This window comes from Heptranchias perlo, chromosome 32, assembly GCF_035084215.1.
Source record: "Heptranchias perlo isolate sHepPer1 chromosome 32, sHepPer1.hap1, whole genome shotgun sequence".
NCBI classification, from domain to species: Eukaryota; Metazoa; Chordata; class Chondrichthyes; order Hexanchiformes; family Hexanchidae; genus Heptranchias; species Heptranchias perlo.
In genome coordinates, this window is record NC_090356.1 from 10122078 (window position 1) to 10140703 (window position 18626).

At 42.3% G+C, this 18626-nt stretch overlaps 1 protein-coding gene across 7 annotated transcripts in view; it reads right to left on the reverse strand.

The window, feature by feature from the left end:
* The window catches only part of rerea (arginine-glutamic acid dipeptide (RE) repeats a), a 399886-nt gene that overhangs the window by 75243 nt on the left and 306017 nt on the right, over positions 1 to 18626 (reverse strand). For all 7 annotated transcript variants that reach the window (XM_067970328.1, XM_067970329.1, XM_067970324.1 and 4 more), the window contains one exon: positions 5974 to 6054. In XM_067970328.1, coding sequence (XP_067826429.1) covers positions 5974 to 6054 — 81 coding nt within the window. The remainder of the gene's footprint in view (positions 1 to 5973; positions 6055 to 18626) is intronic.

The following is an 18626-nucleotide window of genomic DNA, read 5'->3' on the forward strand; positions in this document are numbered from 1 at the left end:
TCTTTACTATATCACATATATTATGGTACTATTGTAATTGAAATAGATATCTTATGTCTTTATGCACTTCATGTCAACCATTTCCCATTATAAGTGGCTATGTCCATAATTATAATATAAACTGCCCAAGTCTGTTGCGCTGTAATTAAACCCTCCTGCCAGTGGTGGTGCTGCATGTGTACATAGGAATTTACATGGAAATATATAAAAATAAAGGACAGAATGTACGACTTTAAAATGGAGACTAAATTACATTTCGATGCCCTGGTCCAATTATTCCCCTCCCTCTAACCCCCCCTCCCCTGAAGACTACACTTGGTCTTGACTCCCCACATGCAACTAATAAAGATTAAGATGTACATATTCCATTGCTCAACTGCACTACATTATCTTTTATAATTCTACAATAAATGGAAGTAAATGTAGTTAAACCCTCCTCTCTCAATTCATATTCTATTCATGAATTTACATTTTTGAAGGGATTTTTTATCCTAGTTAAATAATGTGAAACATGCCACAATCAGACTGGTCACATGAATCACTGCAGCCAATGAAGCACAAGTAGAACAGTCATACAATCACTATTGCCTAATGGGAATGGTCAAAAGGGATAATTTCTCCCCCTGCTTATCTCATGGATGATTTCTGTTACCTCAATGTGAATACATGAACTAATTAGCAATGCAGTTCCATCTTCTGCAGCAGTGTAATTTCAGTTTTGGTTTTCTGAGCTTGGTCCATTATTCATTAATTACATACATTAGATGCAACAATCCCTCTCAATGGATATAGTGGTGGCATTGAATTACACAACCAGGAAAAAGTCACATTCTCTTCCTAATCTGTGTGGATCCGTTGCTCTCAGCTGGAGCAGTCATGGTGGTGGGATACAATCAGCCTGAATATTCCAGGGCTAGTGAGGGGAGAAAAAAGAAAATTGGCGAGTTTTCTTTCTCTTAAGTGTTATCCAGAAAGCTTTGGTAGAAGTGTGGGGTTGCACAGCTGGTGGGGACAGGGTCAGGTCCTGCTATGAAAGACCAACTGGCTAGATACCCTACTGACATTCACTTGTCCAGGGTAGTACATGAAGAAAGGCTACTTCGATAAGGTATCAGAGGGTTGCCAGAGCTTCCAACAGAACTGAACTTTTGCATGAGTCACCACCTTCAGGAGAGGAAGGGCTTGTAGTGAAGACTGACAGAAAAATGAAGGATGGAAAGAAAGAAAAAAGTAGCATAAAAGTAGTTATACCTTTAGAAATGCTAAACATTTACAGCATGAGAAATATCAGTTTCAAATTTTGCAAATTCCAAAACATCTCTCCAGTGCACAAAAATTCAAGAACGCCATTTAATTGTGAAGCTTAGCTTCCGTTTAATTTCTATATAAAACAACGTAATAGTGAATACTGATGTTACATTTATTTCTCTGCAGATTGAGGTACACCAATTAGAGGTTGCACACCACATCGAACATCCTTGATAGCAGGGTAATAAAATCTATTTTAATTAACTCATTGTCAAAATACACATTAATGTGACTATTTCCTTTTTAATTGAGTATTGGCAAACAGTGGGGTGCCCCACTTTGTATTTTATGGCGGAATTCAGATGATGGAGAATAAACAGCAACTTCGAAAGGAAGAAGTACTTGACAGCTCCACCTTTGAAAAATTTGGTATTATTTTTAGATAAGAACTTGGATACATAGGAGCAATCTCTGTTCTCCCAAAAAGACAACAAAAAATCTGTTTACATTTCATGGATAATCACTGCCCCTGCCCAAGCAGAATATTTTACTGAATTCTAAATGTGGTATGTGCTTCCATATGGCATATAATCCCGCAAGACCAATGGTAAAGCTCTCTCCTTAACCCCCAGTTCAAATTTCATATAGCATTTACGCTGATGATTCTTCAAAATGAATAATGTTCAGGCCTTATATTTACCTTATTCCCTCTTCTGTTTTATCAGAATAATTTATTTACCAAAATATTGTAAAAAGTAAGTTAACTCACGCAATGTGATCATTGTAGCACTCTCCTCCCCCAATAAAATCATGGCAAGGACTCAGCATTTATATTCGTTTGAACTAATGTGTGGAGAGGAGAATGTCCTGATCTGATCAAGAGGAAAAAATATCTTTCTGCTTCTGCCCACATTTAGTAAGCTTAGTAGCAAAGAGAAACAGTGTTCCTCGCCCCAGAGGGCAAGTAATCCTGTAGCAATCTTGTTCCTCCTCTAGCTGGTTGTTGCACAGATGCAATGCCGGAGGTCTTGTAACAGATTGTCTGTCCACCATTCCAGTTGGGGAACAGCACTTGATACAGGGGCAGAGAGAAAAGACGAGCTAAATTGAGAGGTTTTAAAAAATATATATTGGAAGGGGGAAAACAATAGGGGAAAAGGTAGTCAACCGACTGCTGTGGTGTTTGAGGTACAAAGCCCAAAGTGACAGCTGTTCAATTCACCACCCACAAGCTTGGTGAGATTCATTAGCTTGCAGCCAGGTTGCCAGTGCAGTGCTCAGACTGACTACAAGTGGCCTGCATTAATGACAGACCCACTCTGAATGTGCTCAATGAACATATAGGTAGTGACTTGAGAAGTACTGGCCAGGGCTCTCTGGAGCTTGTATTAATTTAAATCTGCTTGCATGTGGATAATTGTGCTGGTTAACTGCTGACCACCCAACTTCCCTTCCTGGCCCCCATGTTAGCTGATATTGTTAAAGGTTCCCTCTCCTCAGGTACTGTCCCCCTCCCCTTCAAATCTTCAGTCATCACCACCCTCCTCAAAAAACCCACTCTTGACCCCTATGTCCTTGCAAACTACTGCCCCATCTCCAACCTCCCTTTCCTCTCTAAAGTCCTTGAACGTGTTGTCGCCTCCCAAATCCGTGCCCATCTTTCCCGCAACTCTATGTTTGAATACCTCCAATCGGGTTTCCGTCCCTGCCACAGTGCCGAAATGGCCCTTATCAAAGTTACAAATGACATCCTTAGTGACTGTGACCATGGTAAACTATCCCTCCTCATCCTTCTCGACCTGTCTGCAGCTTTTGACACGGTTGACCACACCATTCTCATCCAACGCCTCTCCTCTGTCTTCCACCTGGGTGGGACTGCGCTCGCCTGGTTTCATTCTTATCTATCCAGTTGTAGCTCGAGAATCAGCTGCAATGGCTTCTCTTCCCGCTCCCACATCGTTACCTCTGGATTCCCCCATGGAACTATCCTTGGCCCTCTCTTATTTCTCATCTACATGGTACCCCTTGGTGACATCATCTGAAAACACGACAGGTTCCACATGGACGTTGACGACACCCAGCTTGACCTCAACATCACCTCCCTTGACCCCTTCTTCAGTGTCTCTAATTTGTCACACTGCTTCTCTGACATCCAGTACTCGATCAGGAAAAATTTTCTCCAACTGAATATTGGGAAGACCGAAGCCATGGTCTTCAGCCCCCGCCACAAACTCCGTTTCCCAGCCAATGCTCCATTCCTCTCCTTGGCCACTGTCTGAGGCTGACCCAGACCGTTCTCAACATTGCTGTCCTATTTGACCACGAGATAAGCTTCCAACCACATATCCGCTCCATCACCAAGATCGCCTACTTCCACCTCTGTAACATCGCCTGTCTCAGCTCAGCTGCTGCTGAAACCCTCATCCATGCCTTTGTTACCTCTAGACTTAACTATTCCAATGCTCGCCTGGCTGGCCTCCCATCTTCCACCCTCCATAAACTTGAGCTCATCCAAAACCCTAATGCCCGTATCCTAACTCGCACCAAGTCCCGTTCACCCATCACCCCTGTGCTCACTGACCTACATTGGCTCCCAGACCAGCAATGCTTCGATTTTAGAATTCTCATCCTTGTTTTCAACTCCCTCCATGGTTTCTCCCCTCCCTATCTCTGTGACCTCCTCCAACCCGACAACCCTCCGAGATCTCTGCACTCCTCCAACTCTTGCCTCTTGCGCATCCCCGATTTTAATCGCTCCACCATTGGCAGCTGTGCCTTCAGCTGCTTAGGCCCTAATATCTGGAACTTCCTCCCTAAACCTCTCTACCCTCCTACCTCTTTGACCAAGCATTTGGTCACCTGATCTAATATCTCCTTATGTGGCTCGGTGTCAAATTTTGTTTGAAAATCGCTCCTGTGAAGCGCCTTGGGATGTTTTACTACATTAAAGACACTATATAAATGCAAGTTGTTGTTGTTCTTGTTGTTAAGGAAGTAACAATCTTTGCGCTTGAAAGATACAGCTACCTTTTAAAGGAAGACTTCAAAAATCACCTAAATTACCTTTTCATTCAAAGACTGTTACTTAAAACTTTAAATGAAGGAGATGGATAAATGAATTCTGAAAAATAAATAGCATAAACCTTTCACACTGATGTGTGTTTACTGGGGGCCAAGGAAGGAATGAAGGAGCTATAACAGGCCACAAATGTTCAGAGAGGAACCCGAGAAAACTACAGTTAGCAGAACAGAAGACTATGGGGAGGGGCAAAAAATAATTGGGGGAATAGAAGTTTAAGAAAAAAAAATATATCCTTTGGTGTCCCATTTGCCATATGGGGATGGGTTATATTGATGTTTTCAGCAACTAAGAGAAGCCGGTGATCCTGGTGCTCTTCATAAGGTTAGAGGGCAATGTATGAAATTTTGGGCCAAGGAGGGCCAGGAAAGGATCATCACGTAATTTTAAAAATTCTTTAAACCAGCCCAATGTTTTCACATGTAGGGAACTTATTGGTAAACAGGTCATTGTGCTACCCTTCACTGAGAATTACTACATGACCAGAAGTATTAGTCATTCAATACAGAGAGTCATCAGGCCATTAAAATTATTCTATACCTTAAATCTTATTTTAACTTTTGCCCTCACCTGAAGACACTCTTCACATATGGTAAAGAGTTAATTGTCAAATTAACAAAATAAATGGTTGAAGTTTTTTTTTAAATGCGACTATAGGAAGATAGATTACATATACAGCAAGGACATTGCTTCCACCACACACAACCTAACTAAGAAGCTATTAAGTTGCACACATGGAAACCTCAAATCTGCGAAGCAGTGGTCACCCATCACGTTGAAAATAAAAACATTTACACAGCTCAGAACCTAACAAGAGAGGTGCTCATAAGTGGGTTTGTTTTATTTCATGCACAATGGGAATATAAAGGTGGCAGAAAACCAAAACTGTTTATGCATGTTACCCACCAGGAACCTTTCTATAGACATAATTGCCTTAAAACAAACTACCACTTGTTTGCTGCCTGATTTACTTCACTCTATAAACATGAAGCGTAGACCTTTAACCCTCCCCCCCCCTCCTCATTCAAAGCCACCACAAGCTGTGAATGATTAGCTGGTTGGCCTGTCAGAAGTTAAGATAGTGTATCTGACATGGAGCCCTCAGTGAATCTGTCTGAAGATTGCACAAACAGAAAGGAAAAAGGACACACTGGAGAAAGAAGGGGTGGCAGATGAGCTGCAGGAAGGTCACTTGTACATCAGTCTCAGTTGAAAAACATTACACAATAGTACACAAGTTCCTCACAGCAGAGAGAACGAAAGAGAGAGAGACTTCTCGGCAATAAATTAAATTGCTTACAGCTTAAATAGTACACTTAGCACTATACTTTAAAGAAAAACTATCCTTTCTGCAGCTACAGCCGGAGGTACGTTTGAACAATTTTTTTCCATTATTAGATAAATGGCACATGCAGGGCAGTAACGGAAGCATCTAGACTACCAGGCAGATTCACGGACATATCACTAATAAAAAATATACATGTCGTTACTTGAAATCACTTTTGCTGATAAGCCAAACCACTCTGCCTCCCCTCAAATCTCCACAACAAGTTTCGAAACCACAATCAAGAAGAAAAAGAACCAATCGAACACCAGCAGATAACCAGAAACCAACACAGATCAATTAAACAGAAAAAAAAACTCACCGTCTCCTTATTTGGAAGCAGCTCTTTACGGATCCTGAAGAAGTTCTTGCCGTACTGCCTCAATCCCTTAATGAAGCGTTTCTGTGGGAAGAAAACAAGAGGAATCAACAAGGGAGACAGGAAAAAAGCAGTCTTTGCTTTGGCCCTACAACGAGGGAGAAAAGAAAATACACCAGGGGAAGCAAGGAAAATGGCGGAAATTGTGCTGCACAGAGCTCCTTTTTCTTTACGAGCCACTGATCACTCAAGACTGGAGGCACCCTACATAATACAGACAACACACTCAGCGCAGCAAAGGCTTGCACTTCTTCAGGGCTTGGCCTGACTTCAGCAAACCATGACAACAATTAAAGCACAAAAGGAAAGCGAGAAGGACCTTTTCTTTTCTCCTAGTCTCTGGTAATGTCAGTGTGCCGTCAGTAAGTGGCAGAGGGGGAGCATACAAGCGAGAAATACCTTGTCACTCTCTGCTCTAACACTACAAAGGAGGTGGTTTACATGTGATCCCTTGCTAGAATCTCTCGTCTCCGGTCAGACATAAAACCTGGCATGGATCACTGATTCCCAACAGCCCAGAATATATATTCCAAGCAACACAGTAAAATCTTACCAAAGCAACTGTGTTGTCAAGTCGTTTTTCAGCAAGTACTTTCCTGTAATCTCATTAACTAGCTCTTTTCATTTAGCCAGTGAGTCCCACAAATCAATTCACTACACTGCACTTGGAGAAGCAGGAAGGCACATAAGCAGTCTGAAAGGTTTAACTTTCTTGTCAAAGATAACGGACATTAAGTAAACTTTGGCGTGGATTACAATTCTCAGAATGAACTTGACACTATCAATTATTTGACCAACACTATAAACAATTTAAAAAAGTATTTCCATTTTCTGTTTGCAAAATAGTTATTTTTGCTGACCAACAATTAAATAACCTAGCTTTCAAGGAAATTGAACACTGTCTGAAATTTTTTTAAATTATAGAGAATAACAGCTAAAGCTTTTGAGGTGAAGATTTTCTGTAGCCACTGAATCAAAAAGGTGGCAATAAGCTAATGTACATTAGCATGGTTCCCCTGATGGCTCAGTGGGCAGGTGCACCACATAATGAGGTACATAGGATGAAAACTGCAAGTTCAATACCTAATCGATACAACGTTGACCAATTTCAACTGAGGTGATAGTGTGTTGCTGCAAATGAGTTTTGCATCCCTGGGCAACAGAAAGCAAAACTGTGAAAGTACTCTCATAACTGCTATATAGTTCTCCACAGGTCAACACTGGGTGAGGACAGTACTGACATTTTATACATAAAAGTGTCAGCTTGGACTCAGTGGTAGCACTCTCGCCTCTGAGTCAGAAGGTTGTGGGTTCAAGTCCCACTCCACAGACTTGAACACATAATGCAGGCTGACATTTCAGTGCAGTACTGTGCGAGTGCTGCACTGTCAGAGGTGCTATCTTTTGGATGAGACGTTAAACTGAGGCCCCATCTGCCCTCCCATCGTGCCATTTGAAGAAGAGCAGGAGTTCTCTTCATGTTCTGGCCAAGATTTATCTCTTAACCGACATCACCAAAACAGATTATCTAGTCATTATCTCATTGCTGTTTGAGACACCTTGCTGGGCGCAAATTGGCTGCTGCATTTCTTACATTACAACAATGGCTACACTTCTAAAAGTAGTTCATTGGCTGTAAAGCACTTTAGGACATCCTGAGGTTGTGAAAGGCACTATATAAATGCAAGTTTTTCTTTCTTACTGGTCCATCAACACAAAGTGCGCATAGTCACACATGAAGAACAGCTATTTAGGTGAGGCCGTGGAACCATATTAGTTACCACCTTGAGAAGATGAGCAAGTGCAGGAACCAGAAAATAAGTGCATTATTTCAGAGGTCGTGCCACATCAATTTTTTTTAGTGAAGGGTTTAATGCATCTGTTTGTAGTTATCTAAATGGTCCATTTCTCCCACCTCCTTTCGCATTTTCATAGTCAAATCAATGTTTGCAAAATGTTGAAAGCTGGAATCACTGCAGTTCTCCAGTTCCTGTCATAACTGTAGAAACAGGATACCGTACACAACTCATTGGAAGCACTCAGATTGTGAGTCTTTCACCGTGTCCTTCTCCAAACACAGCATATTGCACACTTGGACTGAAACCCCAAAGCATGGCTACTTAAACAGCCAGCACTGCTGAGCAACAGGCCGACTGGACACTCATCTCATGGCTGTTTGAGACACATTGCTGAATGACTGCTGCATCTCACCACATAACAGGGACTGCACTTCAGCAGTAATTCATCGCATGAAGCACTTTGACATGCTTCAACATGAAAGGTGCTACATAAATACAAATATAAAAAAGTAGTTTTCATTATTGTCTGCTAATTGGTAAAAGTGCAAAGCATCCTCTTTAACTGGTGCCAGTGGGCAAAACAGATCATCCAGGATACAAGATGTACACTACACAGTACTACACAGATTTTTAAAAAATCTAATCTCAAGGATATAATAAAAGATATTAATTGCAGTTTTGAAGCTGAAAATTAAACTATTGCTCCTCCGGTTACAGAAGTATTTGCAGTGCGCAATACCTCTCACAACTAAGATCTTTACCCATTCTGTAAAAGTCAGACATTTCTGTAAAGTTTGGATCACTAGTTTACTTTTACAGCTCTCAAGTGCAGCCATATTTTATATTATGCACATAATTATAATTTTAAGGATTTGTTGTTATAAGCCATAATTACCAATCCTCAAAATATGATTATAACAAAGCATTTTGCCACCGGCTGCAACAATACATGTAACACTGTAACAGTTGTGTTTAGTATGTTCAATACAACAAACATCCGAAATGCAGGATGTGCTTTTCCCTCCTTTAAATTGTTCTTCATTGCTTTTGGAGGTAAATAATGATTAGATTTTTTAAAAATTGTTAATTTAAATTTTATTTTCCAACCTAACTAAAATGTATCTCAAATCAATGATGCCAAAGAATGCAAAAGCACTGTAAATAATGTATTGGTGGTATCAACAAAGCATTTCTTCTTTTTAAGTTGAAAAGGCTGAATTGTTTCATACTATAGTATCAATATTTTTTTCAAAACTCATTTCATATTGCTAGCCTATACTCCAGAAGAGCACAGTAAAAGAAAAAATGCTCCGAGCATTGACAAGCAGCTTTTAATCCATATATCTTCAGTAACAAGCCAGCTAAGAACTGGAAGTATTGATGCAGCTTTTACATTTTCCAAATACAGCTTCTCTGTTAACTTTGCAATTAATCACATTAGAGGGTACTTTCTTCAACCATTTCCAATTTAAATATTTGTGAGGTTAATTAAATTCGAAATTAATGATAAAGAATATATACATTTTGTACTTCATTTTACAGATGGAAAATTGTTGTTGTGCGGCCAGGAAGCCGACATAAACACAGGGTGGGCTGGACAGGGTAATCACCTTTTCAATCAACATCACCAAAAACAGATTCATGGGTCGTTCACCTGTTTGTTGTTTGTGGGATCCTGCTGTGCACAAAATAGTGCAGTTATCTTATATAGTAATCACTGCATTTCAAAGTAATTAACTGTACGTGAAGCATTTTCAGATGTTTCTGCGAAGTGATAAGACATATAAATATCTTTCTCACTCCAGTTTTGTTCGGTTCCAATACTATTTTGTACTATTAAGACATAATTTTAAACTGTCAGTGGTGGGTGTGTACAACACAGGAAAATACTTCAGAGATTCAATAAAACAAAAAGCAAAATACTGAAGATGCTGGAAATCTGAAATAAAAAGAAAAACGGTTAGGTTAAAGTTTCAGGTCTATGACCTTTCGTCAGATGAAGGGTAATAGACCTGAAATGATAACCTGACCTTTTTTCTCTCTCCGCAGATGCTGCCTTGCTTGCTGGGTGCTTCCAGCGTTTTCTGTTTTTACTTCGGGGTTTCATTTGCTTTTGTTGCTAAGTCAAAATTTTCCTAGTGTTTGGAATGCATGTTCATATTTTAACTGCACAATATTAATATAAGATGGCTGCACGTTGTTTGCAGTTTCAGCCTTACCACAAATGTATTAGGTGGCCTGATAAATAAAAACAGGAGACATGAACTGTTACAATGGCAAAGCTTCCTACTTAATTCTGACAACCTCAGCGGAATACATATTTGCCCTGCGTCAGACCACTGCTGTACCTATCGTGGTTAATTAGGTCTGAATACGAAGTATAACTGGCGGGATAACCTCTAATTATACCTGAACATTCATTCTTTGCCTCATCTAATTGCTGCACCGTTATTATTTACTCAGCAATACTGAACACTGCAGGTCCGTCTATAAAAAGGCATCCAAGTGCTGTTGGTTTTCCTATGCTCTCCTGCTTAAGGCTCCAGTTCAGCTGCCTAGCTCACTCAGCTCACAGCCTCGCTAATAAATCACCCAACAATCTGCTCTCTGAATTGCTTTGGCCATGGTTTGATTGCTCCAGCCCATGTTGCCAAGCAACAGCACAGGAGAGAAGTCGAAAGAATTGCTGACAAATGGCCAAACGGCTGAAACAACAGACTTGTCTTCAGCAGGATCTGTTCCAAAGAACTGCCTGTTTTTTTTGCTGTTCTGGTCTCTCTACTGCATGAATGGAAAAAACCAAGAAGCCATTGTAATTTACACAAACTCCTTCCTCAGATAATCGCCATTAGTTGTGGTCAGAGTGAGATCACAAAAAAATATAATGAAGGATAGTAGATGCTTTTAACAAGAAAAGTAAATATACCACGGTTAAGTAATGGACTCCAACAGTGAATGCATATATTTAGAGAAAAGAAACCTCGGGTGTTCCTACAAAAAAAAATCCCCTGAAAGTAAAAAGTTAATCTGCAAGTGCGATATTCCCAGAAAAGTCCCCAGGCCCGTACTTTATCATTTTTTGTTCAGTTCAACAGCGCTCTTTCTTTGGCCTAAATAGAATAAATAATAACCCTTTAAGCACCAGCATTTTCTTTCAACATGTACACTATTCTACTTCATTAAAAAAACACATTCATTACAATAAAGTAGAATTACTGGAATGTATTGGTACAGAATATCAATTCACAGCATTCTGACAATAAACTGAATCCAATTTGATTATTTTTAACTTCTGCCACAGTCCTCCAAAAAAATAAACTGGATCACAATTTTCATTATTTGCACAGACTGGACAATTTAAGGTAGCCTGGTACATGCACGGTTAGAGTGCTGCACTGCCAATTAGGAGACCAGAGTTCATATCACAAAGTCAACTGGCAATCGTACACATGCTTGCCAGGATGTGAGTTTTTGCCCACCTCAGCGAGATAGTCAGAAGAGAGGAGAAAAGATGTCTGGGAGGTTTTCTTCAGTGCCTCTGCTGGGAGGCTGACCAAGGAGCAATGCAGGCAGCCTCTGTGGAACTGTCCACCTGATGGAACATCCCACCCTCCAGGCAGAAGTGAGCACCCGGATTATATTGTTTGGGGGAGGGGGAAGAAAAAGGGCGAATTTGTTGGAGACTTTTTAAAGTTTGCAGCAGATACTGACATTTACCGTTAACTTCATGTGAAAAATATCCATATTCTGTCAAAAAAATGGGTGAACTCAATGGTCAATATCCAGTAAGGTCAGGTGTTTGAGTTCCTTTGCATTCATTCCTGCACTAAAAGAAATTCTGTACTGCGGTAATTTGCTGGCAATTGGGGTTATTTCAGCTGGCAGAAGCTAAGCGAATATAAAAATGTGTATTTTAACAATTTCTTTATGAAATGTTTATAAATGCTGCTCAACCTAAAGACTAGATTTTTTTTTACACAAATCGAACTAGGCCAGTGGTGGGCATGATTTTCCCTTGGGTGGGTAATAGCAGATTGACCACCAGCGAATCTGGTACAATGTGAAAATGTATGTATTCAATTGTCCACCTGGCTGCCATTATGTATTGTTGCAGCCATTTGTTTTATTCTGCAATGGGTAGCTCAGCAGTTAGTATAACTAGTTTTCAATGCTCCAATAAGTCCTACCACAAGGGCATGACTTTGAATGATATTGGCAGTGCCAGACCCCATGGAAGCAGTTAACAGCAGGGATGGAAATATCAAAAAAAATCTGCACAAAGGCCTCAATAGAGAAGGAGATTATGTGAATCACTTATCTGTTAGGATGCTGTAGGGAGGAGTACACAACTGTAATCAGTTACAGTAAATTAAAAGAACCAGTTATTTTAAAGAAGTATAGTGTACATCAATATTTTTGCAACAAAAATATGACTGCATGCTATTTTTAAATTGTGGGCTTTACATTAGCACTAAGTAGTTGAAAAGAAACAATTTTCACTGTATATATTTGTAAAATAAACACAGTTCAGGAAAACATGTGATTATGGCCACCTTGCATATGCAGTATATGTAATTTATTCCATCTACATGAAACAAGTGAACCAGAACTACCTTCTCTGCAGGTCACCAGCAGGGTAAAAAAAACCCATGCACTTGCTTTCACCATCAGGGAGCACACCAGCTCTAACCATGCTAATTCTCACACAATGACCATCTCAAACATTTTGGGACACTACCACCAGCTACATCACAAGAAGCAAGATCACCATGGTGCACGAAAACATTTGTAAAAATGCAATTTCCGTTTATCTGTACAACACTAAAGTTAATATTTTATAGAACTAGACTTCTGCAGTTATTCGGAATGTTTACTCCATCTGTGAAAGAGACCTCAATAGAGAACTCCTGCTTCACAGGAGTTAGGTGGTCTCACTCAAAGAAAAGCAAACATGATGTAATTAGCAGGGTAGATAAAGTGGAACCAGTGGATGTAATATATTTGGATTTTCAAAAGGCATTCGATAAAGTGCCACATGAAAGGTTGTTACACAAGATAAAGGCTCATGGGGGTAATATATTAGCATGGATAAAGGATTGGTTAACAGACAGAAAACAGAGTAGGGTGGCAGACTGTAATTAGTGGGGTGCCACAAGGATCAGTGCTATTTACAATCCAAATCAATGACTTACATGAAGGGACCGAGTATAATGTATCCAAGTTTGCTGACGACACAAAACTAGGTGGGAAAGTAAGCTGTGAGGAGAACACAAAGGGCTCGATTTTAGGGTCGGGTTACCTGCGGGTTTCCAGCAGGGGGGCCCCGAAAATCCCGATCTCCGGTCACGTGACCGGATCGCGACGAAATCCCGGCCACTTCCGGGTACCACGCTGACGTGCGGGGCTGCGCGCGCAAGCCCCGCTGGTGGGAATCCCGCAGGCAATTAAAGCCAGCGGGGTTCCACTTGAGAGTACTTAACTTGCTCGTTGGCGTCAGTTAATGAGCTGAAGCAGCTGTCAAAAGAGGAAGTGTGGGATTTTAGGTTCAAGGCAGTGAGTTTCCCACACTGGGGGAAACAGTCTCCATCCAACCAGGCGTGTTGCAGCCAGCAGCCTGTGGCAGGTGCCAAGGTGCGCTCCACGGGGGAGAGCCCTCACCCACGCAGGAGGCCACCGCGTCACATAGGGCAACCCCTGCCCTCCACCACCCCCCGCCAAGCCAGAGGACAGACCGACGCGAGACCGCAGCCCCAGTCCGAGGAACCACACACCTACCCTGCACAACCCCTCAGACCAACACCTGCCAGTTGGGTGGTGTGTGGACACCCTCGGAGGACGAAGAGCATGACCAGCACCAGCAGCCTCGCAGTCCACGCCGTCCGCCGCAGAGACGTGGATCCCCCCAACACGGTGTTGTTGCACGCCCACCTGCACAGCAGGAGGGAGGGCTACCGCAGAGAGAGACGCGTCGCAGAGGGCACTACCCTCGCCACAGGGTCCACAGACCGAGGCGCAGCTCCCCGGACCTCTCCGAGCAGCAGTGCACAGGGAGGCGCAGATTCGCTCGACATGTAGTCGTGGAGATCTGCAGCCTCTTTCATGCCGAGCTGCTCCTGGCTGGCCCCAGCACCAACTGCTTATCTGTCGCTGGCAAAGTCACCACTGCCCTCCACACCTTCTCCTCCGCATCCTTCCAGGGTGCAGCCGGCTACACCGCCGATGTCTCTCAGTCGTCTGCGCGGACGAGCCCTGCAAATACACCTGCACCTACTCTGCAGTAACACGATGGGTGGCATCAGTGGTGGGTCCTCATAGTGATACCCAGGAGCGGGCATTATTGGACACAACGGACAGGATTCGCGGAAACATGGCAGTGGTGGTGTCAATATAATGTATGCTGTTTGTTGCTCTGAAATTCAATATGGGTAACACCCATGACAAACCCTCAGACACCCTTGTGCACCCCCTTCATGCTGACGAGACGTTTGCCTTACGCTGCCTACTGCACATATGTGATGCATGCCCTGTGGCTGCAGCACAGGTGGTGGCAGGTTGAGTGAGGCTGGCCGTGAGGGAGATGCACGAGAGGGTGAGTATGGGATGGAGCCATGAGATTGTATGAGGATTGGGTTGCGTGTTAGTGGCAGGATGAGTACTGGCGAGGTGAGTAGGTGGAGGTAAGATGAGGACGGGGTGTGAGTGGGTATGAAGGGTGATGTGACAGAATAGTGTTGGCGGTGCCGAAGGAGATTTGGGGTGGGGGCAGTGTTGTGGCAGACGGAGTGTAGGGGAAAGACTTCGTGTTCTCACTGTGGCGGACCTACTGCGGTCATTGCAGCGCCTCCTGCACTGTATGCAGGTGGGCCATATGTTGGTGGCGCAGGTGACCCCCTCTGCCACCTCGAGCCAGGCCTTCTTGGTGGCAGAGGCAGGCCGCTTCCTCCCGCCCGCCGGGGGGAAGATCTGTGTCCTCCCCCTCCTCCTCACCCCATCTGATGAAAGCTGGGGTGAGGCATCATTAAACTGGGAGCAGCCTTCCCCCTGGGCTGCTCCATGCTGCAATTTGTCCCATTGGTTGCAGCATCTGTCAGTGGAGGACTGCCCCTTTAACTAGAGAGCCTCCAGCTGACAGATCGTACTGCGCATGCGCAGCCCGACCGACGCGCAGGCCAGCGCCGTGGACCACGGAGGAGCAGGTAATTGATTCCTATTAGTGTGTTGCCTGCTACGATCGCGTGGGCAACCCACTAATTTCGCCGTCCGCGTTTTCGCCGCTCCCGGAGGACCACCCGCTGGGAACCCGCAGGCCTGCTAAATTCGAGCCCAAAGAGTCTGCAAAGGGATATGGATAGGTGAGTGGGCAAGAAGGTGGCAGGTGGAGTATAATGTGGGGAAATGTGAGGTTATTCACTTTGGTAGGAAGAATAGAAAAACAGAATATTTTTTAAATGGTAAGAAATTATTAAATGATGGTGTTCAGAGAGGTTTGGGTGTCCTCGTATAGGAAACTCAAAAAGTTAGCATGCAGGTACATCAAGCAACTAGGAAGGCAAATGGCATGTTGGCCTTTATTGCATGGGGGTTGGACTACAGGAGTAAGGAACTCTTACTACAACTGTACAGGGCTTTGGTGAAACCTCACTTGGAGTACTGTGTCCAGTTTTGGTTTCCTTATCTAAGGAAGGATATACTTGCATTAGAGGCGGTGCCACGAAGGCTCACGAGATTGATTTCTGGGATGAGAGGGTTGTCCTATGAGGAGAGATTGAGTAGAACAGGCCTATACTCTCTGGAGTTTAGAAGAATGAGAGACGATCTCATTGAAACATATAAGATTCTGAGAGGGCTTGACAGGGTAGATGTTGAGGGGCTGTTTCTCCTAGCTGGAGAGTCGAGAACTAGGGGACATTGTCTCACGATAAGGGATCGGCCATTTAGGACTGAGATGAGGAGAAATTCCTTCACTCAGAGGGTTGTGAATCTTTGGAATTCTCTACCCCAGAGGGCTGTGGCTGCTCAGTCGTTGAGTATATTCAAGGCTGAGATCAATAGACTTCTGGACTCTAAGGGAATCAAGGGAAATGGGGATTGGGCGGCAAAGTGGGGTTGAGGTCAAAGATCAGCCACGATCTTATTGAACGGCGGAGCAGGCTCGAGGGGCCGTATGGCCTACTCCTGCTCCTATTTCTTCTGTTCAACAGGTTCACACGCAGAATCTGCTATATTTTGAGCAACACAAAAATGTATTTTTGAAAGAATAACTAAGCAATTGAATTTCCAAGTGTGAAAAGGGGAAAGATTTTCGAATTTGATTAAAATGCGATTTAGCATTTTCAAGTTAATGAGGCGACCGACTGCTTTTAATACACAAGAGTGGGATACATGAATGATTCTGAGTGTGGTCCTTTCCAAGAGGAACTCAGTAACTAATGATAAAAATGACATATTTGATTGAAATCTAACAAAGCATTTTGACTTATTGACTTGGCAAGTTAGTGTTCAGAAACAGTTCATCATTGAGTGGAAAGGAGTTTGGGGGGGGGGGCGGGGAGGGGGGTAAGAGAGAATGACAAAACTGTAAGAATCATAATTCCAAACAGGAATCTTATCAATTCAGGAACATGATTTGAAAAATACGTGCAAGTTATTAAAAAGTGAAAATGCACCATAAAAAGGTACATTTTTATCTAACAATTCAAGATGCATTTCTGCATTTTATTTACACCTATCAGAGCTGGACATTTTAGTTAAATTCAAATAAAAGACATAATATTATGCTGAATAGGCACAGATTAAGAGAAGCTCTGCATCTTTAATAGGGAAACTGGAAGATCCACACAAATTATGCTTATCTGATTTCTAGCACTTTTGAAATTATTTATGCAGTGAAAACAATTGGAAATTGTATATTGCCAAACTGAACAGGCAGCAAAAACTAACTGCTTTAGAAAATTATTGGCAGCTTTTTGTTACCAAATGACTATGGCACACTGCTGGCTGACCCACAAGGCACTTTCACATTTAAAAACTACAGATAATGGCAAACTTGTGGTTCTCTCACCATGAGCAGCAGTTAGATACAACGCTGCCGGATTTACTTGTGTCATTTAGCTGTGGACACCCACTTTCTGTGAATCTTATGAGCTACGCCATGATGAAGGATACCGCCGGGTGGAATTGTAAATTGGCTGTGAAACGCTTTGGAGCGCCCTGAAGTCATGAAAGGCGCCACATAAATGCAAGTTTGTTCTTTCTTAAATTAGCAAAGTTAGCAATGGGAGGGCCAAAGACGCTGGCCTCCTGAAACTGACAGGGTAAAAGTACTTACGCAAGATAGGAGTTCTGGCAGTTTTATATTTGTATGGGATGGCTACTAACACACAGAAAACTTCAGGTTGTGGTCCATGAAGAAGAGAACTAAGAAGAAAAACAGGACTCATCTCCTCAAAGAAAGAGTTTGTCCCAATGTATTTTGTGTCTAAAGAAGCTAAACAGTCAAGATTTATTTTTTGAAATTCAATCCATTTTTCAGTTTTTCTCCTACAGGGATTGACACTGGCAATATTTTGTTTGTGTACTGAAACCACCGACCTCTGCTCATCTCCATTGGATCATGGCTCTGTGATTGGCAAGAACCTAGGGGCGATGAATGTCAGTACAACTCCTTGTTACCAAGATATCAAAAGAAAAAAAACACAAATGCTGGAAATCTGAAATATAAACAGGATATACTGGAAATACGCAGCAAGTCTGTCAGAACATGAAAGAGATCAGTGATTCAGGTGGAGAAGGTCCTTCCATTCAAAACATTAACACGCCTTTTCTCTTTCGGATCCTGACAGATTCACTACTTCTGTTCTTATTCCTTGCTACCTTAAGATCAATTCCTGGAACAATTAATTGAATATCTTTTCAATGCAAGGTGCTTGGAAAGATATTTTTCCACCACAGCTATGCTTCTTAAGCACATACTGGTAGAATAGAATAAAATAATTAAAGCTGGGTGCAGCACAAGAGCAAACTGAATCTATTTAGCTTTAACATGTACAATTTTATTTTTGTAATGTGTTCCCAGAACCTCCTGAGGACCAAAAAACACCTCAGAAGGGACTCAGAAAAGGCTGTTGAACCCCAAATCCTGTCCACCACCAAGACTGGTTTCTCCACTTGCGTAACATTTCCCACTTCTGTCCTTACCTGTCTTTCACCGCTGTTGAAATCTTCATCCATAAAATAATTACGAATGAGGAAAACCATTTGATCCACCTCAGTTCATCTATTCAGAATGGATCTAAAATCCCCCCGCACTTCAACAACTAACTGGTTCTTAATTAATTTCAGGATTTTTATCTCCGCTATATTTTGGAGTCCATTCCATATATTGACCACTTTATGAAGAGCTTGCCAACGTCAATCTTAAATTTGCCTTTTACTGATGTGTACCTGTGGCCCCTTGTCCGACTCTCATAATTTAAAACAATTTTGTGGATTTACCGTTTCCATGCAGTTTACTGTCTTATACACTACTACTTTCAAAGCTGAAAAGCCCAAATTTCCTTATGACTCAGGCCCCAAACAGTGGATTCCAGTCTCTGTGTTCTTCTCTGCACTGCCTCCAATGCGTGAATGTCTCCTTTTGTGTCTCGGCGATCAGAAATGGACAAGGTGCTTAAGGTCACGATATAGCATTGCTGGCCTTCCAAGCTCCATCATCCATAAAATTCACCTCAATGCAAAATTTCACTGCCTATATCCTATCCTGCACTAAATTTCACTTGCTTAGCACCACATGATTAC